A 26,041-nucleotide genomic window follows, 5' to 3' on the forward strand; every position below is an offset into this window, starting at 1 on the left:
TTTTCCGGTCCTGTTAAGAATGTAGATCGCTGTTGAGGCCATTTCTGCCCACATCTCTTGCGGAAATTGCACTTCTTGGTTAGAGTAAAGGAATGTTCTTGCCATTTCCACAATGGTTCTATTCTCACGCTCACTACCCCCATTTTGTTCCGGTGTATAAGGCGCTGTGAACCGTTGATTGATGCCATACTCCTTGAGTATCTTCCGTACTTCGGCATTATCGAACTCTCCTCCGTTGTCGCTAAGAAACTCTCTAATGGTATGTCCTTCTGCCTTGGCACTGGCTAACACCTGTTTCAAGGCATCTTTCACTTCTGATTTTTGATGTAGAAAAACACCAAACCTGTACTTTGAATAATCGTCTCTGAATATAGCTAAGTACTTGTATTTCTGAAACGATTCACTAAAGGGACCACAGACATCTGCTGATAATAACTGTCCCACTGAAGATGAAGGTTTTCTACTACTAAACGGTAGTCTGTGCGCTTTTCCGTAAACACAAGAGTCACAGAGAACATTTTCATCTTTCACAGAAATATTCAGCTCTTTCTTCATTAAATCTTTGATATGTTGCTTGTCCTGATGTCCCCATCTGCTATGGTACAATTGTAAAAGAGCTTTATCAGACATCACAACATTCACTTCTTCACGATTACTTGAGGGTACTGTTTCAAACTGCGCTTTGAACAATGCCCCTTGTACTTTTCTTTTGCCTTGAACGATAGCAACTCCGTCCACTTCTAACAAACACTCTGTGGTAGAGGACGTAAATTTACTATTCCTATTCCTATCCTGTGCGGCCAAAACTGAGAACAGATTTTTCGTAATATTCGGAACGTACCACACATCCGTAAGGATTAAGTCAACTTTCTTACCTTTCACTTTTGAAAGCACTTTGACGTCACCTTTCCCTAATGCAAACAGCTTCTCTTTACCTGCTGCTGAAATACTACTCGGGTTCTCAAACTTCTGATAATTGAGGAAGAAATCGGGTGTGTGTGTTACATGCTTCGTTGCACCATTGTCAATCCACCAAACGAAAGGTCCATTTTCATCTGTAGAACATTCTTCGTTCGCAGAATAGACAATTGTCAACTTGGTTTCACTAGATTTCTGATTCTTCTTCTTATTTTTAGGCGGTTTCCCATCTGCAATCCACTTTTTGCACGTTCGAACCCAATGCCCTCTTCGTCTGCAGTAATTACAGATATCGTCCTTCTTCACCTTCTTCTGTAATTGCTTCGGTTGATTCACTACTAATGCTTCTTGCTCTGAAGACGCACCCTTGTACTTGCCTACTGGTGACCGCTGTACAAAGTTCCTTTCGAACATACACAATTGTGTAGTCAATTCGTCAAACGTACGTTGTACTTCTTTGGTCAGCAACATCCAACTTGATTTGAAAGTTTCAAAAGTACTGGGTAGGATATGTAACACTTTACAGATCAACAAAAGATCCGGTAATTCAGTATGTCCTTTGTCCTTCAATCCACTGTTAAGTTCCATCCACAAACTGTTCAATTTAGCTATGTGTGTGGAAACATCTTCACTTTCACTCCAAGAAAAGGCGAAAAAGTCCATACAAATCTTGAACAATTGATCTGTGGAACTTGCCTCAAATAGCTTCTTTAAAGCTAACCACATTTCTTCAGCCGTATCTTTCTCCATTATCTTCTGGTAGACTTCATCCGTTACTGCACTAGTTATCATCGACTTGGCATAACTATTAGCTTTCCGGTAAACGTCAGCCTCTGCTCTATATTTCTTCTTTTGAGCTTCTGAAGCGGAATCTTCTAACGGTTCCGGTTTTCGCAACTTGCCATCGATAACTTCTAGTGTCCCTTCATGGTATTCTAATAAGTCCCTAATTTTTCTTTTCCATACGGGCCACTCTTTCTCACACGATAACGGCTTTATATTCTTTAACAAATCCATCTTCGTGTTTAAAGAAAGAAAGAAGAAAAAAAAAAAAAACTGACACAGACCAACTAACCTACTAGGTGTATTTGAATACAAGCGTCTCGACTTTTACTACTAGGAAACATAAAATGCAATAAATCTATTTGCACTTCACACCACACTAGTTGCACTTCACTTAGAATATGCATATGTCACTAGCACGCCTAAAAATAATGCGTAAGCCGTTCGTTGCACTATTCAAGCACTTAAAACCAGATACAGCAATTTCGGAAAAATTTCAGTAAGCACACTGGGCCTTATTAAGCACACTGGGCCCATAACCAGTATGTTGGAAATTTTACAAAAAAAAAAAAAAAAAAAAAAAAACTAAATAAAGTACGTGAGTATCTTACCTCAATTTCCGCAAACGTGGTTTCCGTTCGTCGTCGTGGATAAAAAGGAAAAACCTTCTCTTACAGGTAATGCTCCCCTTGATCTTCCTATCTTCTAGAAGATACGACGTGATTTTTACACTGTCAGTCAGTCCTGTGCACAGGCTGGAGTCCAATATTATACACGTCCCAACTTCCTGCAGTACTAACTTCCAGTAGCTATAAAAATCACACCGGAGCACGTAATTATATTCACTTCACTTACTATTTAAACTCACGATCTGTGTTAGACAAGCACACGATCTGTGTTGACCGCACTTTACGATAGTTGCATACGACTGCTTCCTACAGAGCAGCAACTTCCAGCGCACAGCACTCATACATAACACGAACTGTAACTGTGTGTGTGTGCATCTCGCTACAACTGCCCTTACGTATTGTCACTAGAGGGCGTAAGGTAATACACGTCACTCACCCTGACGTCACTAAACGAAAACTTGATAAACAAAAGCACATAAAAAAAAGATCTGTATGTGCAACAGTTTTAACCACTTCCGGTTTGAATAGAGGCTTAACGGAAGAGTTGGAAACTATTTTTGGGACGCTGAGTCAATTGCAAAAAACATATCTCGAAAACTTTTTACCATTATTCCTCTATGAAATTCAGTACTGAAATCGGAACTATTACTAAATTTCAACCACTTCCAGTTTTGGTAAAATATTCGAGATAGTCATGATACGTTACCTTAAAACGTAGAATCGTTTTCAAAAGACCACGCTATCTGCTACCGTTTTCGATTCTATGGGGATAAACGTTGAAACTGGAATTGCTAATTCGAACCAGTTCTGATTTGAATAGAAGGTAAATGAAGAATCTATTCTCTGGACGTTGAATCGATTGCAGAAAACCGCATTTCGATATCTTACCGTTTTTGCTCTGTGGATAGCAATATTGAAACGGAAAATTATATTAAATTTCAACCAGTTCTGGTTCGTAGAGTGTTTGCGATAGTTTTAATATGTTTACTTGAGACCAGGGTTGGCAAAAACCATGGTTTTTATTGAACCCCCCCCCCAAAAAAAAAAAAAGTTTTTTTTTTGTTTAAACCCGGTTTTTTGGTTTAAATAATTTACTCTATGTATTTATATTAGATATGGACAGAAATTAGTTTCTTTCACGTTGGTGTTATTATGCAACAACAAGGTTATGCTGGAAAGGGTCACAAAGCGGAATCCAAACCGCTTCTCGGCTTACATCCAAAGAGAAATTGTCCATTTGGACACGAAACCGGGACTAATTGGTCACAAATGCGATTGCCGACTCATTCACGAAGGACTCATGATAAAAATACGTTGTACTGATCTTTACATAGGCCTACTTGTTAATATAATTGTCAACAGTCATTTCAGAAGGACAAAAAGATAAACAGTTACACAAGTAAAAACATTATACCAGAATTATATATAAATCGGGAAACTACCGCCTTAGCCATTGGGAAAATCCTGTTATTACTTTAAATGTATTTGTATGTAAAATTTTAAAGTCAACGTATCATAATCACTACACTAAAACTGAGGTATTAAATTACAAATTTGGTATGTAGATATAATTCAATAAAATTAAAACAAAGTCAAATCCAAGCGGATGTTGGAAGTTACGTAGGCAGTTGATAAATTTTGCCAATTTCTATCAATATATTTAAGCAACCTTGGCTTCTTTATAAAACAACAGGCATTCATTCAAGTAGAAATATATAATTTTGTTTCATTTCGTATGATTAGGCTTAACATCCTTATGAAATACCAAGGTTATCACGGAGAAGAATTTCGCTTAAAGGACACCTCGAATCGCTACTTGGTTTACACTTGAAAGATTTGTTGTGGTTCGACCGAGAATTGAACACGTTCCCCCTTGATTAAAAGATGAAAAGTAGATAAACGTAATGCGGATGGTTTGATATGTGGAAACGTCACCATGAAGTTCATACGATTTAAAGCATTTTTCGTTCTTTTTTCTTTTTCTGGTTTAAACCAGCCAACCCTGCTTAAGACGCTGAATCGTTTGGAAAAAAAAAAAGAAGAAAAGAAACGCTTTTCGGTATTTTTTACCATTTCCGTTTTATGGCAACAAACGTTAAAACCGGAAATGACTTATTTGAACCACTTCCGGTTTAAATAGAGACTTAACGGGAAACGCTGAGTGGATAGCAAAAAAAACCGCATCTCGTTATCGCGTACTGGTTTTGCTGTGGTACTTGTCGACGGACGGACAAAGCCCCGTTGTATAAGACATCTGACACTTGCATAGCATAGTTTGGAAATCTAATAATGCAGATTTTGAATCTTGTGTCCTTTCCTAGCTGGTCTGATGTATCTCCACTTATGCGTAAGAGATAAAAATTAAATAAATAAGGCACTATGTACAGTATCACTACGCTATGTTTAATCTACAGTATTAACTTTTACAAATATATCACACTATTTTTTCTGTTTAGTTGTACTACATAAATATTGTTTTTCTCGTTCTAGTTGGATTGATTTTCGCAAATGATGAAATTAAGACGTACCGACCAATAAATTGGACATTGGCTACCAAAAAAGGTTTCTCGGACTTGGAAAGAAGATATCCTCACCCGGCGTATAATGAGGTGGCTATATCGCCTTGTGATCTTACGTACGGATCGTGTGATATATCTTGTTGCAGTGATCAGGTATAATCTTAATCATATTTTTCTTCTTTTAAGCTTGCTTGAGATCACCGCTTCACTCTAATCTGCAGCTTATATCTACTTCCTGCATTTACTAGAAGGGCTTGCGTTTGGTTTGCACTCTAAAATTGCATGGGTAAGAATAACAGAGCTTATGAAGTTTCTCACTCTCTAGTAATTTCTAAAACATTGATAGATAAGGGTAAGAAGGTGTTATAAATTGTTAAAGTGTTCATTTTATGTGCCATAATCTATGTACAAGTATATAATTTAATTTACGTATTTTGTATATAATTTTTTTTTATTGATGTCCGTATGATTTCGATGCCCCCATTCTACGTGCGTCTAAATCGAATAAATAACTTCACATAATGCTTTTCACTATTGGATAACACATCTTTGATACTCAGCAGAATTTTATACACGTGATGACCCTTGCAAAAATAATCGTTTTCACTAGAGTATTTGATTTTAAATTGTGCTGAATATCTGAGAAGTATTATCTTATCACCAAAATCAAGTCAGAGACAGCGCTCCTTGCATGTCTAGTGGCTAGTGCTCGCATCTTTGCTGAAAGGAATCACACGTTAGATTCCTGATAGCAGTGCTTTGAATACATTATGGTGGTTCGGATTCTATTTTAAACTATAGCAAACAGGAGATTCTTAGCTCCTGCAAACATGATAAATCAAACTGCTGCAAAAAGCCCCATTAAAATAGTGTCGAATAATTGTTTTAAAATGGCATGGTGTCCAGCGTATTGGGAACTAACAGTAACCATAATCCCATCATCGCGAAATATGTTTCCGAGAATTGTTACAATGGACTGAGTTATATGTTCACAGTAACATTTGTTCTGCGAATAGAGATGGGCACGAGTCGAGCTAAAACTTGACTCGAGACGAGTCAAAGGTAATTTTCTGGAATCGAGTTTGATAAATGGCTCGCTCGCTCGTTCAGCTCGTTTGAACTCGTTTTGAAATCATGGCCTGATTAGACTGGAAAGCGAAAGTTATGAGAAATGTAAGCAGTAATGTGGAATACTTTTAGTGTTGCTCACAAGAGGGGACACTGCTCGCATCTCTTATCGTCTCAATAACGAGACAACAATAGATTTTTATAACGAGACTGCCTCGTAGTTCTTACCATCAAGTCTGAGACCTGCACGGTCGAATTTTTGAGCCCAAGCAGAAGCCCAACCCGAGGTGTCAACCGGCTTGGTTCAACTGAACAAACAGCTCGAGCCGGCTTGGTTCAACTGAACAAACAGCTCGAGCCGGCTTGGTTCAACTGAACAAACAGCTCGAGCCGGCTTGGTTCAACTGAACAAACAGCTCGAGCCGGCTTGGTTCAACTGAACAAACAGCTCGAGCCGGCTTGGTTCAACTGAACAAACAGCTCGAGCCAGCTTGGTTCAACTGAACAAACAGCTCGAGCCGGCTTGGTTCAACTGAACAAACAGCTCGAGCCGGCTTGGTTAATATGAGCCACCGACTTGGTTCAGTTGAGCCATCTCCTTCGAAACAAGTTCATCGGATCGGTTCGACTCGGCTAAACTGAGCCGATGACTCGAACCGGCTCGGTTGGGGTGAGCCATCAGCTTGGTTCGGTTCGGCTCAGGCAGGTTGACAACCCTAAACCTGGGCCGAGCAGTTTTGAACATGTTTGGCCGGCGCCTTGTAACTTCTAACAATTTTTGACTTGTGCCCGAATACTTGCTCCTCCGGAACTCAAACCCAGAATCTCGTGAACGATGTCCTTGCCTCCTGAAGACTTCTTGACGATGGAGATTGGCAGTCTAGTTGTTAGTATTTAGATAAAAATCGCGTATCTTTCATGTTTATACACGGCGTTGTTATATCGAGCCGAGTTCTCGAGTCGAACTCAAAGATGTCTGTTTCGAGTTTAAAAGAAAACTCGCTCGTGCCCATCCCTATCTGCGAACTTAAAATTTCCATAGACTGTTGATTTTGTTACTTCAACTACATAATTAACCTCAATGTGTCTGTTTGCCTTCCTACAGCGCATTTATGTGCTCGTGTAACTAGTTTCTATTAGTGCTGTCGAATTTTTGTGACATTTGCGGTTTTCGGTTTTTCAGAAAACCGGTTTTCAAAACCGAAACGCAAAAGCGGTTTTCAAAATCGGCATTTCGGTTTTATGAAATTTCACTTTTTTCAAAAACCGATTTCGACAGCACTAGTTTGTGTTAATTCTATTTACCGTCACTTAATATATTCTGGATCATTCTGTTACTAGAGCCGCATCACTTAACTGTCTGTTACTTAAATAACTCTATTAGACAAAGTGTTCAATTACTTTGTTAGACAAAGTGTTGGAGCGTATTCCACCGTAGTGAGGTTGTTCTTTCTTATTCCTTAATGTTTTATTTATTTATTTTCTATTTTAAACCGTGACCAAAATTACAGGGGAGATCCGCAAGCTAAGTAGAGCAAGGAATCTGCAGAAATTAACACGTTCACTGCTGAGGACGTCCAGTACTGAATTTGGCATATGCGCAGGACGCCGAAAGGCGCTTGTCACTGCAGCTGATTCTCTTTCATGCCAATACCTGCATGTGTACACTAGTGCACTCGCACTTTGTACAGTGATTACTAAGGAGCAAAGGTACCTTACAGTGTCCTTCGTTTCGATCTACAACGCTTTGTGTTTATATAGGCACTGTTGAACAAAATGATATCTGTTCTTGAACTTTTGAATGATGATTTATGTTTTTGTGCCAATGGAATACATATTATACTGAATTTTTATTCAGTATTTATTTCTTTATGCCTACGCCATGATTGGGCCTTCCAAAAGAAAGCGAAATCCACAGTATATTAATGTTGATACATTTGAATTTCCAAACGATAAAAAGGAACACATCTTTAAAAAAAAAAAAAAAAAAAAAAAAAAAAAAAAAAAAAAAAAAACTTTGTCAGTTACATGAAGGGTGTTGGTCGACAAAGCCTAATGGTGGAGTATTACCCATACGAACGGAAAACCATCAGATGGAACAAGAAATTTTGTTTGCACCTTTTACAGTTACTGTTATTGAACTCTTGGTTCCTTTACAGCAAATACAATTCGATGAACAAAATGTCGCTGTATGATTTTCGTCTACAAATTATATGCCACCTTTTGGAAGTGAAACAATAGGCCCAAGTAACTCCGCGATTGGATTTCTCCAAGCGGAAGAAAATCACCTGCCAACGGAATGTTCTGTTGGCCAAAAGAATGAATATTGATAAAGAAATGCAGGAAATGCAAACAGTAGAACATTGGAAAAGATAGCACCTACCATTGCGCGAAGTGTCCTGGACAGCTTGGATTGGGTTTGCAGCCGTGCTTTGATGATTACCATGACAAAATAAAACTTGTTCAAGCTGTTCTGAACTATATATGTGAAAATTCTTATATATTATATTTGTTTCAGGTTATAAAATTGAAAATAATGAAGGACGCGTATCGGCGTCCGTAGCACATGGGATGAAAAGTTGATGGCATATGCTGCGGACGCCCTTTGGCGTCCTTACAACAATTGCGCAATAAACATATATATTTGATGTAAAACTGTTATATTGTTGTAAAACAAAGCAAAAGCATCAATATCCAACAATATTTTTTTTAGCATATCCGACGACCTATGCGACCAAGCTCAGCAGTCAACGTGTTAAAATGAAGAGGAAGTGATATGATTAGTAAAATTTCTTAGTGTGTCTTCGTACATTCTAAGATCACCCACTTTATTGGTCAAGAAGCTCGAAGGTTCATCTCATAAACAAAGATCGAAACTAGTTTCCTGGTTTACAAACAACAAACTATTTTTAAACTCTGACAAAACATCCTGATTATACTTTCATTCTAACCACGCTAAATTGACCCAGTACTTCGAATAGACGAAAAAATAACGAAGCCAGCCGAAACAGTCTTGGTCCTCTGATACATAATAATTTGTCCTGGTCTCAACATATTGCAAAATTATCTCATGAATTATCCTCTGTAATTTTCCTAATAAGGTCACTTGTTTCCATTTTAAGCAAAAAAGCAATATTAACAGCTTAACATGCGCTGTTCCACAGCAAAAGCAGATATGGAATAGCCTTTTGGGGTTCATCCACTGAATTTAAGAAAGTTTTTCATATTCCAAAAGAAAGTGATAAGGATAATCACCAATACTTCATATTATACTTCTTGCAGAACGCTATTCAAAGCCCTAAATATTCTTCCACTTCCTTCATTGTATATATACGAAAGATTACTTTTGGTCCACAAGAAACAAGAACTGTACAAAAAGAACTAAGATAAACATGGATATAATACGAGAACGAAGTCACATCTCCAAGTTCCTCTTCTTAATACCACTTCGTTTTCGAAAACAATTGCATACAAAGGTGTACAACCCTTTAATTCTTTGCCTAATCAAATTAAATCTCTTTCGAAACATGAAAGTTTTAGAACGTCAGTACGTACTCTGTTGCTAAAGTACTGATTTTACAGTGTGGAGGAATACTTGCAAACTGATCTAAGTTCTGTTAAATCATAAATGTAATTTTTGTGCATATTATATTCTTCTATTTTGAAAAAAAAAAAAAAAAGTATCTTCTGTATAAGGAAACCTCAATATTTTATCATGCTTTTCATTTTCTATCATCTAGGAAATATTATAAGAGTAGTTATGTTTTTAGTATAATATGAATATATATTTGTATAATCACATCATTGACCGCAATAAAATTCAATTCAGTTCAATCCTTTGGCTATAAAACTAGTCTGACCCATCATTCGCAAGTTCACCTTTGTTTATCCTTCCGTATTGACATACCCAAAGGAAAAATTAAATCCTCCATTTAACGTCCTGTCATTTAGGCCAAAGGAGACATATAATGACTTCTAATGAGTTTCGTAATGACAGTGAATGATTATGATAGAATTGGTGGCATGGAATATGGTAGGAAGCGGGAAAAAAACCTGAGAAAACTCACGGATGCGATGTTATTCACTGCGAATTCACATGGTGGGGATCAGTGGGACCCCTCGCGTCAAAAGTGAGTGCTGTATCACGGTCTGTCAAGGATATCCCGAGGCTTCTTAACTAAACCTTCATGCACGTTACGATATTTCCGCTGTAAGTTAGGTGTCCCACCCACTTTTGTGTTGACTTTCTAATTAATTCCTCGTGTATTGCTCACTGAGGTGTACATATTGTGTGATATTTGTATCTCTTCATTTAAGCAACTGCTTCTTTCTCTTTTTTAGAAAATTATTATCTAATATAAATAAAATAAAGAGTTTGTTTGTGTGTTTGTCTGTCTGTCTGTGTGCGGCCTGTGGACCAGACGAGTGGACCGAGAGTTACCAAATTTTGGTCAAAGGTACCTTGGCCCAGGCCCCAGATCAAGACGAAGCCCTTCTTTCAAATTTCGAACCAGGGGGTTCTCGGGGGGGGGGGGGGACCGGAACCGGCTTGGGAACCAGAAAAATTGACCGAGAGTTACCAAATTTTAGTCACGAATACCTTGGTCCAGGCTCCAGACCAAAGTTAAAAGTTTTTGTCAAAATTCGAACCAGGAGGTCTCAGGGGGGCATTTACCGGGACATATAAAAGTAGTAGAAAATGACCGATATTAGTGTCGAATTCATAGCTTTCGCAGTCGCTGAAATCAATGGTAACACTTCCATTAACGATGACTTGCAAATTTAGTTACAATTGGATGGTGCCGGGAGTCAGCGGGGGGGGGGGGGGGATACCCAGACATGTAAAAAAAAATAGCCCAAAATGACCGATATTAGTATCAAATCCATAGTTTTTGCGGTCGCTGAAATCAATGGTGATATTCCCACAGGCATTGACTTCCAAATACAGCCCCCGTGCGAAGGTATATTCAACTAGTTACAAATATTTGCTTCTAACTTCCGCAACCCGTAAAGGGGCACCTATCTTTGGTGGTAAAGCGCTTATCTTTGGTATGTGGGGTCTCTGGTTCTATCCCCGGCCAAATAAGTTTGTGGTGGACAACATCGTGTCCGTGATTTTCGTGGGGTACTCTCATTTCCTTCCACATTGTCATTCCACCAATTCTTCCATCACCCATTCACTTGCCTTTAGCCTAAAGGGCTTAATCGTGGGACGTTAAAATGAAAGATTTCGTTTTTTTCTCTCAACCTGTATTGTCTTCCTAGCTTAACGCCAAATTTACACACCCATATAATACAGTCGGTAAAATCACGCATGCATGCATACTATATACATGAGTACTTCGAATATATCCGGTTTTGGTTGCTATCACGTATACATTATCTGTCACCAGTTTTTTATGTGGATAGAAGTTACTATTGAAAATTCCGGTAATTTAATGTCAAGACATGTGATAAGGTAAGTTTGCAGTTTATATTGAATCATGTATCATTTCATTTCAGTATGTAGCTATCAGACTATAGTTATTTACTGAATTAAATTGACGCATGATTCAATATTACCGGTATTTGTAAACTAACCTGATCATATGTCTTGATATTAATATGGGAATTTTAAGAGAGCTTCTGTCTTCATCGGCGCGGTATTTAATGTCTAAACATATTATAAAATAAGTTTACAGTTAGTTGTCTAATAGAGCTCCCTCGTGAATAAGCGGGTAGCGTACGCGTCTTTGATTTGGGACATCTGGGTTCGATTCACGGCAGGAGCTTCATGTGGTTCGGATCTCACGTTAAGCTGTAAGCCCACATCTCATTTTGTCTTGTGCTGAAAGGGACTCAAACGAATAACTGTCTAATAGCCTTTAGTGTAATCCATTTTCTGGCATTATTTATTTATAATTTCTTCGTTACAACTTGTAAACATTTAAACATTTTTGTCTCTAAAGCAGTTGTTCATTTAGTCAAGTGATGGGTGTTTTGTTTACTTCTGTATGCCGTATACACAGTATGTCGGAAAAATAACGGAACTTTTTAAATAAATAAATAAAAAAAAAGAATTAGGTATTTTACCAATTGTAGTTCTTTTTATTCAAAATACATCCTTTCCGCATCATAACATCGCTGGGCACGTTCAACCAATGCTAGCATAGAGTTTTGTATGCCCTTTATCAGAATCGACTCAGTGACCCTCGTCACGGCAGACTGGATGGGTATAATTGTCATAAAATGTTCCTTTCCTGGCCAATTTTAGTTTTGGGAGTAGGAAATAGTCACACGGTGATAAATCAGGCGAATACGAAGGATATGGAAGCAGACAGATTCGTTTTTTAGCCAAAAAGTCACGAACTGCATCGCTTCTGTGACATGGTGCATTCTGTTTCTTTAAATCCTTTGTCATCGTTTCGTGAATCATGTCTTCAGTCGTATTTAATTCCTTCGCCATCCATCTCACAGTCGAATTCGCATCATTACATTCATTTGTTGCACCACCTCACCACAATTTTTGTTTTTCGGTCTGCCTGGCTTTGGGTCGTCTTCGAAGGCCGGTATCGCGTATACCACTCGAACACACGTGTACGAGATAAGCACTCATCACCATACACTTGTTTCATGATTTCCAATGTTTGTGTAAATGTTTTACTCAGCTTGAAACAAAATTTACGATATTGGCTCTTTGTTCCATCGTGTTTTTGTGACGAGGTGACACCAGATACACTCACATTTCTTGCTGTAACTTGACACTCCGTTAATCTGTTCTGATGTGTCACCAGTTCTCCGTTAATCGGTGTGGTCTCGTTTTGTTGAGCAGATACCCAGCTTTCCGATGATACGTTGCTTCAATAGATGGCGCTAGTGATTATCTGTAAAGAAAAAAGATCCGTTACTTTTCCGATATACTCTGTTTTTGTGTTTTTTATTCTACATAGAATGAAGGAAATTTAATGTTTTAGTAAAATAGATATTTTTAATAATTTAACATTTTTCTAATTATCTTTTTATTTTTCATTACATAGGATTGCTCAGAAGAACAAAAAGAGAGCTTTACCTGCTTAGGAGGACTGCAAGATGGTGAAAAAACGGAACACTTACTTGATTGGAATTGCCAACATCCATCGTTGTATGCTTCCGATTGGTTTCAAATATTGTGCTATGTTGTCGCGAACACACCTTATCTCGGCGAATATTTTCGGATGGAGTCAAAAGTAGAACAACGAAACAAGATTGAAACTATTAAGAAAAAGAAAAGTTTTCGTTTTGGTATCGATACTTCGTTTGAGGAGCATGAACCACCCTATACTGGATACAAAGTAGGTCTACCAATTAAAACAAGAGTTAATTCGAGTAATACGCTAGGAAACTTGTATATTCCTACAAATGTACATGGGGGAGCATGTATGGACACGATTCCAGTGCGTTTTCTAGTCAACCGCGATAGTAACTGTGTAAGGACTATTTCGCGAGATTTTTGTAATGAAAGCAGTTTCAGTCCCTTAACGTATTTAGTATCAGCTTCCGAGGACAAAATACCATTGTACCCTCAAATACAAATTGACAGAGAAGGAACGAATGCTACGACTACCTCAATTAGATATGTTTGTATGAAGAATGGAGCTTCTTACCTCACTTTATCTGAAGATTTGTTTGACTCAGTTATTGATCCCAGTCCGGATGTAGAAAACGTGCAAGAAAGGGATACAGAATGTGATAATGTACCTCTCAAAAGTTATTTTAACAGCTCAAGTGGTACTTGTGTAAATGTGGTTGTGTCCGTGGATTATGAATTTACTTGGTCTGGTCAAGAACTTACATTTTTAAATGTGACTTATGCTGTGGCCGACATACCGGTTACTCTATCCTCTTTTATTGCGAACTCAAAGCATCGTTACGAACTAAATTCCAGACTTCGTCCTACTACAGAAGAGGATGAAGTAAAATTCTTCATTTCGCAACGTTTTCGAGCCACTTTCAATCACCAAATAGATGTGAATGACAGTTTAAGTTCATTTTCTCATTTGCAACGGTCGGGAAATCCAGGATATGAGTTTGGACGACCTTTACTGTTAGTAAAGTAAGTAGTATGGTTCAATTTTCAATTAAATTACAAATATTTGTTTAGGTAAGAAACAGCCAGCAATTTTAAATGGTAAGGGAGCTTGAGTGGGGCAAGGGAAAATGTTTTGTATTGGAATGGTATTTGAGGTTCTATAAGAAAAACTTGCTTAGAAATGGATTGCAAGAAGAAAAATGTGAATTTCTTCCATGAATAATCCAGGTTTCTGCACTGTAGTACCAGGTGGCGTATGTCTGTTTATTTTTTGGTGATTGAAAAAATGAAATGAAATCTTCTAAGTTTTATGTCCCACGGCTAGGCTAAAGGAGACGATGGGAATGAGAAATGAATGAAATGGTGGAATGAAGAAAGTGGTAGGAAACGGGAGAACTCCGAGAAAACCTACGCATACAGTGTTTGTCCACCACAAAGCTCACTTGGCGCGAGCTGGTATCGAATGAAGGACCCCATGCATCAGAGGTGAACGCTCTACCACTAAGCCACCGCTTTTGGTGAGTGGAGCCAATACTGCATCCTCTTTTGAACATAGTCCGACTGAAAGTGGGCCCCCTTGGAAGTTGAATACCAAAACATTGAAATCACATGAGGGTACGTTAGAGCTTCAGACTGGATGCGTTCCGGTTGAATTACTGTAGGTTGTACGGGCCCTAACGTTATCGTGAAGCGATTATAAGGCTTCTTCTTGGGAGACTTGACCTCTTAGTCTTGATTTGCCGCTGTAGTATCTTGAGCATTTTAAAACCGAATCATTGGCCAAATATATACGAAGTAATTTATTAAACTTCGCTTTGAAATATGACTTCTATTCCATCAAAAACATAGGTTCTCATGTGCAATAAAATATGTATAAAATAAACACAAAAGCCTCTTATACATATATATAGATAGATAGAAATTTACCATTTTATAATCCAACATCCATCTCCGTTCTTTCACAAATAGAGAATTCACATAGCTGGCACAGAAACATACCTTTATAACGAACTCTTCCCGCCGACAGGACTTTCCCTCCACTGTTTTTCTTTGCACATTCCATATTGACTGGACATTTCGCTAAATATTATTCTTATTCACTACCATGTCCTTTTTGTATTTGAACTACATTCTGCATATTTATCTTTTTCAACTGTTGAAACGTAGATCTCAGCTGTAGCTGCGTCTTTGGTAAATACTTATAACGTCGTTTATTAAACGAGTCAAATCAACACACTTAAGTGCCATTTTAACCCAGCCATCTCAGGTTTTTTTAATGAAATTTGGGGAGTTGATTTTAATCACAGAGTGTAGATACTGTGGCAATTTGTACTAGTCCCATATCTCTTTTAGGTTTGAATTGATTCAAGGTCAAATTTCACAGAAAAAAATGCCAATTCTGAGTTCATGTAGCTATTTTGAAATTGCTATAACTTTGGCTCTAATTGGCCTAAGAAGCTGAAACAAAGCTTGTTGCACAAGGAATTGAACAAACTTCCCAATGATATATAACAAACCTATGTTCGGGAAACTTGTAGACAAGGTTATGTGATCTGAAATTTGATCTTGAATATCTCAAATCAAGTCACTTTCAAAAATTCTGTAAAAGACATTTTCTTCCTCATGCTATACTATAAAACATATTAAAAAATCAAAGTGAGATGGCATTAGGATTGGCAAATATAAAATATGTATAACTATGTGCTGCATTAAGGCAATAAAAATCGTGTTTATACTGCAAATAATGATCGCAACGAGTGAGTAATTCTTTCACCAATGATCTCATACAGTTGAAAATTTTTTTCACTGAAAAGGCGAGAATAACTTTACAAGTGGCAAACTAAACAATGAAAGGGGGGAGGGGGGGCACAGTGGTTCAGTGGTAGAGCGCTTACTTCTGGTGCGTGGTGTCCCTGATTCGATCCTCGACCAAGTTAGTTTGTGGCAGACAACATCATATCCATGGGTTTTGTCGGAGTATTCACGTTTCTTCCCCCATTCTCATTCCACCGATTCTCCCATCTTCTTTCACTTCCCTTAATCATCCGCCTCCGTCATCCATCTAGAGTATAAACGTGGGACGTAAAACTGAAAGATTTAATTTAATTTCATATTAAACGATGAAGTTTATAAAAGTTGTAACACTGAAGGTCATACAATTGGATCGTAATGAATAAAAACACATGTCATATCTGTAAGCATTGTGTTGTTATAGCCACGCACAGTAAGTTAGCAACGTGAACAAGTCAATAGCAAAATATTCTTATTCTGATCAATCACAGTAAGCTGGCAATGTGAACAGGCTAATAGCAAACATACTTATTCTAACCAATCATAGTTGGCTAGCAATGTGTACAGACCAATAATAGACATTCTTATTTTGACCAATCACAGGGTAAGGCCAGAAATGTTATTACTCTGTACCTGACAGTATATAAGTGACAAGATAGGAATTGATGTGTGTTAAGTGCTTACTGTCAAACCTTGGATGGCAGTTTGGATGAAAAATACACAGGAAGTTTAACCAAAATGTATTGTGACTTGACTAAACTACCCTGAAGATGTAATCCATTCAGGAAAGATGGACACACCAGATACAAGAAAAGTTTACGTAAAGTGTAAATATGGATGGTTCATATGATTAGTGTCATAACTACAGACCAAAAAATATGTGATGAATGTAGAGAAAAACTAACAGAGAAGAAAATACCTGTGGCTGAATCAACTACATCCAAAGATACAGGAGTCACATAACTTCTCCATTTCACTGTCATCAGAGGATTCAGACACATTTTTAGCCCCAAATACTGCTTTAGTTGCATTAAATCAGGGTCTTGTATCTCTTGGTGAGTACACAGTGAAAAAGAAGAAGCTGACAGAAAAAAGTAAGAAAAAGTTTGATAAAGTTTTGCAGGTTTTCCACTTACGCATTGTGAATAGAAATGAAGAGGGTGAAACAAAACGTGGAATCCGACATTGTAAGGAAATTGAAAGAGAAATTCAGTACTTGCACCAGAAGCAGTAAAAAGATTCAAATATTGACGGTTATTCCGAAAGTTGGAGCGTTCAAAAGATTGAGAACTAATTTAGAGCCTCAAACTAATTAGTAAGTAAAGCAAAACAGTTAATAAAAGAATGTGGCATCTTAGCAACTCTTAATCCTAGACCTGGACGTGTCCTAGGTGAACACATTGAGAACGTTGTTATAACATTCTACACCAGAGATGATATAAGCCACTGTTTACCTGAAAAGAAAGATTTGATTTCTGTCAAGTGAAATGGAACCCGTAGGTTCAATGCCGCGTTCACATAAGCTCTCCACTGATTTCTATCCTTAGCCAACTGGATCCAGTTTCTAATTTCTATTCCTATTTCTGCGAGATCAATCTTAATATTGTCCTCCCATCTGTGCCTAGGTCTTCCTAATGGCCGTTTTCCGTTTGGTCTTCCACTCAAGACTTTGAAAGCGTTTCTACTTTCTTTCATCCTAGCTACATGACCTGCCCACCTAAGCCTCCTAGACTTTATGACCCTAACAATTTTGGTAAACCGTATAATTTATGTAGTTCCTCGTTGTGAAATTTCCGCCATTCCCCATGCCCGTTCCTCTTGGATCTGAATATTCGTCTCAGAACTTGTTCTCAAATACTTTCAGTCTATGTTCTTCCCTCAAAGTAAGCGACCATGTTTCGCAACCATACAGAACAACAGGCATGATTATCGTTTTACATATTTTAAGCTTCAGATTCCTCGACAGAATTCGGGACGACAAGAGATTTTGTACTGAATAATAACACGAATTCCCTGCTTTTAGTCGACATTTAAATTTCTTCGTGAATATGATTTTCGTCTGTTAATATTGATCGTAGATATTTGAAAATATCCACTTTATCAAAAGTATTATTTAATATTTTAACGTATCCATAATTTGCCGTATTACGGTCCCGACGCACTTCCATGTATTTAGTTTTCTCAGCATTTACTTTTAAACCCATGTCGTTGAAAGCGTTTAACCTCTGCATTTCTTTCTATTGTTCTCCTGTCGTCCCCTATTAAATTTACATCATTAGTATACGCCATAACCTGGTGAACACCGTTCAACTCTAGACCCTGGTTCCTATCCTTGATTTTCCTTATAGCGTATTCCAGGACAAAGTTAAATAATAATGGCGACAACACATCTCCTTGTTTCAGGCCATTCTCGACGTGAAAGCTAGTGGACAAAAATTTTCCTACCCGGACTTTACTTTGGGATTCATTCAAACATACCTTAATTAATATTAGTTTTAGGAAACCTTAAGGATCTGTATCAAGCATTTAAAGATGAACACTCGGAACTGAAAAAAAGATTATCTAAATTTTATCAGTTATAACCCAAGAACTGTTTTAGCTGTTGCAAGCGGTGCTCATAATGTATGTATTTGCAGTATTCACCAAAATATGAAACTAATGTTGGAAGGCTCCAAACTGAAAGAGTTGACAAGTAATGCTAACTGTCAGCTTAACACTTACAAACACTGTCTTCTCAGATAATTTGCAATCCTACACAGACAAAATGTTATATGTCATCATGTAAGAACTATCCAGGTACACATTTCTTCATGGAATACCTCGCTGAGTTGTTTGAAGTAGAATTGATGAAATAACTTAAACTAGGAACATTTACAGATAGAACAACTCTCCAGATATTTATTTCTCCAATGGAAGAATTTTTGGAAACATTTGAAGAAAAAATACAATAGTTACTTTTGCACTCTTTCATGGTCACCCAACAGTCTGAATTTTTAGAAGATCTGAAAGAGAAACTTTGTAAAAATAATACATTATATAATGTGATTTTGCAGAAAATTATGCATTTGTTCTGCAGGATGAAGTATGGGGATTCCACTGTAATAATGCACAGGCCACCATTCCTCCATTTGTTGTTTATTACAGAAATTCAGAGATCCTTGCAATAGATCACATTTCCTTTGTTATAATATCAGATTGCCTTACACATGACATTATGAATGTTCATCTTTTCCAACGTCGTTTGTTTAACTTCATGATGTCCCATTTCAATAGAACACCTAAATACATGTATTACGTACTTTTCAGTTAGTATTGCAGCCCAGTATAAAAACGGGAAGAATTTTGCAAACATATCATCAGAGTGATTTTTAATTTCTGTGCAGAGTGTCATTTCTTTGCCACGTTACGTGACAAAGGACTGTGTGATGGTATCGCTGATACTATCAAGAGACTTGCTGCCCGTGTCAGTCTGCAGTGTTCATACAATTCTCAGATAATGACACTTAGACAGTTGTTTGAACGGTGTTCCAAAATCATTACATTGTGTCACTTTCATTATACAATTAACAATGAGTATGATAGAGAAGAGTCCCGCCTTCAACAGCAGTTAAAAAAGATTCGCACAATTGCAGTACACAACAGTTGCACTGTATTATTCCAGCTAACCATAATACTATCGAAACGAAATTGTTCTCAAATTCATCAGACATAAGAAATGAGTCTCTAACACTAAAACAACAAGAATCATACTTCAGTAATATCCAAGGTTTGTTGCATGCATGTGTACAAATGTCACTCATGGCTGGGATGTGTTTAGAATGTGAATGAAGATAACAATCGGGTTAAACTTAGTTTTCTGCATGCTTGTGGCCCTTCACCTTCATTTGTACACCTTGAGAAACCTGACATCTTTACTGTGAACAAGGCCATTATTACAAAGGTTGATGTGAGAACACCAACAGGACGAATTTATGTCATTCCACCCAAAGATGCACAAACAGTTTTATATCTTGCAAACCAGTATTTTATGTGTCGTTTTATTTAGGTTTTAGTATTAGACAAATTGGTTTACACCTTTGGAAAAAAAACCCTTTGGTTACTTCTGGTAACACTGTGTGGTTCCTAGTGTACTTCAATCGTTGCTTCCTAGTTTAAAAATATATGCATGAACATGGCTTCATTTTGGTATAACCATTATTTGTGTATGGCTTCAGATTCAAAAGTTCTACTATCCCAAATTCCGGGTTGCATTGTATATTGGACACCCTGTAGTTAATAAAATGTTGTCTTATTGCTTATCTAACATACCGATATCCTGGTTTAATTCTGGGTTTTTGGTTCTAATAAAAAGTGATTCATTCGATTTGTGAGGACGTTTTGTAAAGCGTTTTGTAGATTTTTAGTTTACTGATTAATCGCTTAAATGTTGCCGTCATCGCAGACAAAAAAATGAGATATAGTTGCTTCCTCAATTTTTTAACATTACATAATTTTAACATCCTCACATAAGATTAATCTTCGAAACTTAAGTGGGTCCCCATTTTGTTCTGGGCATCCCCGTATTGCGGGCCAATTAGTTACAGCACTGTATGCAACGTAGAAGACTACAGGATAATTTTTTTTTTTTTTTAAAGTTTGATTTAGATGTTAGTGCACTAACGAAATTATACTATATACAAAATATTTTGTATACCTACATATACACACACCACTGTTGCAACAGGAACTATGTAAAGACCTGCATATAAAGAAGTCTTAAGCCTGTTTAAAACTGTTTAAAAAATCACAGCAGAAAGCTTTTAAAATATAAACTGAAAAGAACACAGGAAAGAAACATTATTCAGGTTAGTTTTAATTATTACGAGCTGAAATTATTCTTTTTCGCAGAAGGAGAAAATATTTGTGAAAAATACTTGAACACATTTCCTCTTTCCCTTAGCATACGCATTACAATGAAAGTGAAATGATAAAAATCCGTAATGCCACCCGTTTTTGATCCCACTCCCATGCCGATGAAGGACAAATGTATGCTTAAACGACAACATGACTGTCACTATTCATCTCAGTGACAATGAAAACTTTGAATTGGACACTAATATCAACTATTTTCTATTAGTTTTACGTCATTCACCTTGTACTTAAACGATATCGAGAGTGGCACTATTCATATCAGTTACCCCTAAAAACTATGAATTGGACTATATACCAATCGTTTTTGCAATATATACCAATTATTTTTACATACCACCGCTCACGTTTTCACGGGTCAGTTTAAGTACAAATCAGAGTTTATGTACCGAGTTTCATCTTCGTAGCTTGACGGATTCGTGAGATACTAAATTTTTCCTTAAATTTTGACGCCCCCATTTCCCTCCTTAGGATCTGTATTTTCATAAATTTAATATTATATTATCCTTGGCAGGGCTAGGGTTGATACTCATTCCAAGTTTGATTTCAATTGTTCAATGATTATTGTGATGATGCAATCAGACATGAACTCTCACTCACTTTTATTATATAGATTACTAGCGTCAATTACTCGCCTTGCTGGGCTAAAATAAGAAAAAATATTTATATGTTTCGTTAGTCAGTTATTTTTTACTATTACTGAAGCCCTCTCTGATATCGGTCATTTTCTATCATTTATATATATATATATATATATATATATATATATATATATATATATATATATATATATATATATATATCCCTTTCCCAAGTTGGGGACCGAATTTGGATTTAAATGGCATCTGAAATGTCACTGTTCATCTCAGCGACCCCGAAAACTCAGCGAACCTCACCTATGTTGAAAATTTGATCGAGATCAGTCGGGTGGTTCAAGAGTTATTAGGTCACAAACATAGTCACGAATGTCACGAAAAAGTCACGAAATCAGAAAACGGTCATGAAAGTCACGAAATTTAGCTTTTGGGCCACGATTTTTTTTAACTGTGCAAATGTAAGTACAGATTGGAAAATTGTTCTATTAGACATTAAAATTCAACACCAAAAATGTCTGTGGTCGGCTTTAGACGCTACCAAATCGCAAGCGAAGTACGTTTCTATAGCATGGATGAAAATTCGGCCTAATTCGCACCCAAATTCGCACTTGAAAATGTTAGGAAATCTTATGATTTGGTAAAGAAAAGGTCACGAAAAAGTCACGAAATTTAATTTTAGAATTTTAGTAGACACCTTGTAGATAGATTATGTGTACAATACACTCAATAACCAGTTATTTTTACCTGGTTTATGGAACATTTAATACAGTCAATAACCAGTTATTTTTACCTTGTTTATGGAACTTTCAATACAGTCAATAACCAGTTATTTTTACCTTGTTTATGGAACTTTCAATACAGTCAATAACTAGTTATTTTTACCTTGTTTATGGGACTTTCAATACAGTCAATAACCAGTTATTTTTACCTTGTTTATGGAACTTTCAATACAGTCAATAACTAGTTATTTTTACCTTGTTTATGGGACTTTCAATACAGTCAATAACCAGTTATTTTTACCTTGTTTATGGAACGTTCAATACAGTCAATAACCAGTTATTTTTACCTTGTTTATGGAACGTTCAATACAGTCAATAACCAGTTATTTTTACCTTGTTTATGAAATGTTCAATGCAGTCAATAACCAGTTATTTTTACCTTGTTTATGGAACGTTTAGTTCCATTAGATGTATTGATAAGTCTGCCACTGCTAGATTTTGTTCCTGTGAGCCTCACAGGTGTTCTTTAATCCTTGTCTATATTTCTTTTTTATTTTTTTCGTCTCTAGTTAAGCGTAACAGCGAATAGTTACCAAAATATCATGAAAAAGAAATAAAAAATACGTATACAAGGCAAATAATTTATTTTTATTGGTATAGAGAAAAATAACACTTTATCGTTTTAAATTTAATCCTGATTATTAGAGCTACGATATTTTATAATTGTATTTACGTACGGTATTTAACACTTAATTTTACGCTTTATGCTGGTATTACAAAGTATTTAATTATATTACAGTGTATAACGCTATACTTAGCATTTAAAATATGTAATTAAGTTAAATTAAATTAAATTATTGTTTTAAATTATGCTTACTCTGTTTTATGTGAAAAATATTGATCATTGCTTTAGTACTTTTTCTCTGCTTTTAGTACCAGTGCCTTAGATGCTGGTAATACCAGCGAAGAATCCAGCAATGTGGGAACTTTGGGAATCTGGAAATCAGGTAAGTGCAAGTACTTTTTGTGAATTATCATTGATATCTCTCTGGGAAAACTGAGGATTTGTTTTTGGCAGTATTTTTGTTTTGTCCTGCCATTTTTTTAAATTCTGACTTTATTTTCTCCAATTATTTGATGTGCAATGCATTTGAATATACAGGGTGCGGCAGAGATATTTAGACGATCACAAAAACTCGCGACAAAAACAACAACTTGCAAATACTAAGCTACTTTATATGTTGTTTCATGAATCGATTCTAGCTTTGAATGGCCATGGAGCTTTGGCCGAGTGGTCATTATGCATTTGCAGTGGAGTGTTTTCAAGCAGTGGCGGCTAATGTTAGTGTTGCAGCGTTGCGCAACGACCAAAGTTTTTCAAGAAAAATTGTTATTAACAGTAGTAGTAAAAAATGAAAAATTTTACTTTATCTTACTCTCATATATGTTTTAAATAATATACTTTTTACTTCTATAACTGTAAAATCCATAAATCCGTTTTCAAAAACTAGAAAACAGCCCATCAAGAGTCTCTAATTTATATTGCGTTGCAGCGAGCATACAACGACCAGATTTCTTCAGCGTGGCAATTGGAGCGCATGTTAAGCCCCCTTTCCCCTATCTCAGAAGTTAAAGGCTCTGATCGTTGCAGTGCTTCTGCAACACAGCACGGTTTCCAGTGAACGAGAAGGCTTTTCGCACTACGAAAGATTTCTGAATTTTATTACACTATCAAATAACAAACGAAATTCATTTTTATGCTTTCATATATTTAAATTACAGGACTGTGCTGAAGCAAACCAATATAATGATATCTTTTTAAAAAAAGTAATCACAGAATTATAAAATAAGAAAAAAATACGTAGTAGCTTAGAAAGCAAATTAAAGTAAACATGCATTTACAAATTAATTATTAGCTTATGTAGATAATGAAGGATTCTTGTAGAGTAATTTATGAGTTGAGTTGGTTTTGTATTTAACGTTCGGTTCAGCAGCAGAGTAATTTATAAATAAAGTTTTAATACATCAATATAAAGAATCATACTTCAGCTCCTTTGTGGCTAAGCGGTTAGCGTACGCGCCTGTGGTGCGAGGGACCCGGGTTCGATTCCCGGTAGGAACTCAAGTGGTTCGGATTCCACGTTAATCAGTAGGTCCACGTCTCATATAGCCTCGCTGCTGAACGGGACATTAAACTTAAAGTCAACTCAAAGAATCATACTTCAAGAATTACTATGTTTTCTGGGTGGCGCGGTGGCTCAGTGGTAGAGCGTTCACCTCTGGTGCTTGGGGTCCCGGGTTCGATCCCAGCCCCAGCCAAGTGAACTTTGTGGTGGACAAACACCGTGCTCGTGGGTTTTCTCGGGGTTCTCCCGTTTCCTCCCACTTTCTTCATTCCACCATTTCACTCATCTCTCATAATCACCGTCTCCTTTAGCCTAACCGGCATAACCGTGGGACGTAAAACTCAAAGATTTCATTTTTTTTACTATGTTTTCTAAATTTCCGAACACAACGAAATTCGTTTAACTAGCAACCATACGTGCTTTTGCTTCTGACAAGAATTGCCAATCAAGAAAAAAATTCTGATGTGCCTTAGAACCTGGGTTAATGTAATAATAATCACATTTCTGCTTTCCAAAACATTATCCCATCAGACGTTTATGTTAAAAATTGTAAAACATCTCCCCCTCTGTGGATATTATTTTAGTATATACATATTTCTTTCATAAAATGAATGTATTTTATACTCTTGTCGACTATCCGTATACAACTGTGTGATGGGAAACGCTACAGTGCATTTGGGAGTGGTTAACAATGCTGTTTGTTTTGGCGTTCTTTGATTGTGACTCGTGTTACATGCTTACCTTACATTTGTCAGGTTCAGAGTTTGCTTTTCAGAACGTATAACATTAATAAGCATTGTTTAGTCTCATGTGGAAGCAACATTCTATATTCCATTCATAGTGCAGTGCTTACAAAGAAGACTGATGATTTGCAATGTTTTTCTTTCACGTACGTGTGTGTGCGTGTATATGTGGCATTCCTGATTCATATGCGTCTCGACTGTGTTTCGTTTTTTAGTAATTGAGTTGTGTATGTGTTCTAATCTGTGAATGATTTACAGTTCTGAATCAATTCTATACAATCAGTTCTGTAAATAATTTACAAAAGAAGTCATTTTCCCAGCTCTCGGCTGAGGAGAAACTTGCGATTAAAGAACTTGGAAGGCCATTGCCAGACTTAGACATAATGCAGAGCAGTTCAGGAGATGGTTGCTAGAACGTATGGTTGCTAGTTAAAAACAGGTAAAAGGCAGTTCAGGAGAATGTTCAAAAAAGTTATATACAATAGTAATGATTGATTGTGTGGGTGCGAAGTAAAAAATGCACTATTTTGCTTTCCGTGTTTGTTGTTTGGTGGTGAATAGTCGTGGACAAAATCAGACGTAACAAGTTTAAACCATTTATGCTCAAACGTGGAAAAATACGAGTCTTCAGCTTCACATTTGAGAAGTGTTTTAAAATTCACACTTTTTGGAAAAGTAAATATTGCTTCGTAATTGGACAGTGCTTATAGGAGAAAACTGGAAGAACACAATGAAAAAGTCAAACATAACAGATACGTACTGAATATTATCATAAACTCTGTTCGTTTTTGTGGCGTTTTTGAACTTGTTTTAAGAGAACACGATGAAACTGACTCGTCCTCCAATCCGGGAGTATTTAGAGCATTAATAGATTTCAGTTCAGAGTTAGACGTAGAAACCATTTAGAAAAAGCTACAGTGTTTAAAGGCACGTCGAAAACGATCCAGAATGAGCTCCTACAAGTAACGTTTGAGGTCTGTCAGGAAGAAATAACACACGAAATAAAGAAGCTGATCTCCTGGCTATTATAGCCGAAACAAGTGACATCTCAAATGTATTTCAAATGGTTATCGTTTTTCGGTACGTAGTAAAGGGCAAACCAGTAGAACGTTTTTGGAACTTTATTTCACAACCAAAGCACGATGCTGAAACATTAGCTTCTTATTTGCTTGCAGAATTGAAAAACCAAAGATT

The 26,041-nt window shown here is 36.8% G+C and overlaps 1 protein-coding gene across 1 annotated transcript in view; it reads left to right on the forward strand.

Annotated features, from left to right (window-relative positions):
- The window catches only part of LOC145660773 (tectonic-2-like), a 37,133-nt gene extending 11,873 nt beyond the window's left edge, over positions 1 to 25,260 (forward strand). The window contains exons 2-5 of the mRNA XM_081726179.1: positions 4,821 to 5,002; positions 12,934 to 13,988; positions 22,912 to 22,985; positions 25,106 to 25,260. Coding sequence (XP_081582305.1) covers positions 4,821 to 5,002; positions 12,934 to 13,988; positions 22,912 to 22,985; positions 25,106 to 25,260 — 1,466 coding nt within the window. The remainder of the gene's footprint in view (positions 1 to 4,820; positions 5,003 to 12,933; positions 13,989 to 22,911; positions 22,986 to 25,105) is intronic.
- Positions 25,261 to 26,041: the final 781 nt, after the last annotated feature.

This window comes from Thermobia domestica, chromosome 9 (assembly GCF_964235325.1).
Source record: "Thermobia domestica chromosome 9, izTheDome1.hap1.1, whole genome shotgun sequence".
Taxonomy (NCBI): Eukaryota; Metazoa; Arthropoda; class Insecta; order Zygentoma; family Lepismatidae; genus Thermobia; species Thermobia domestica.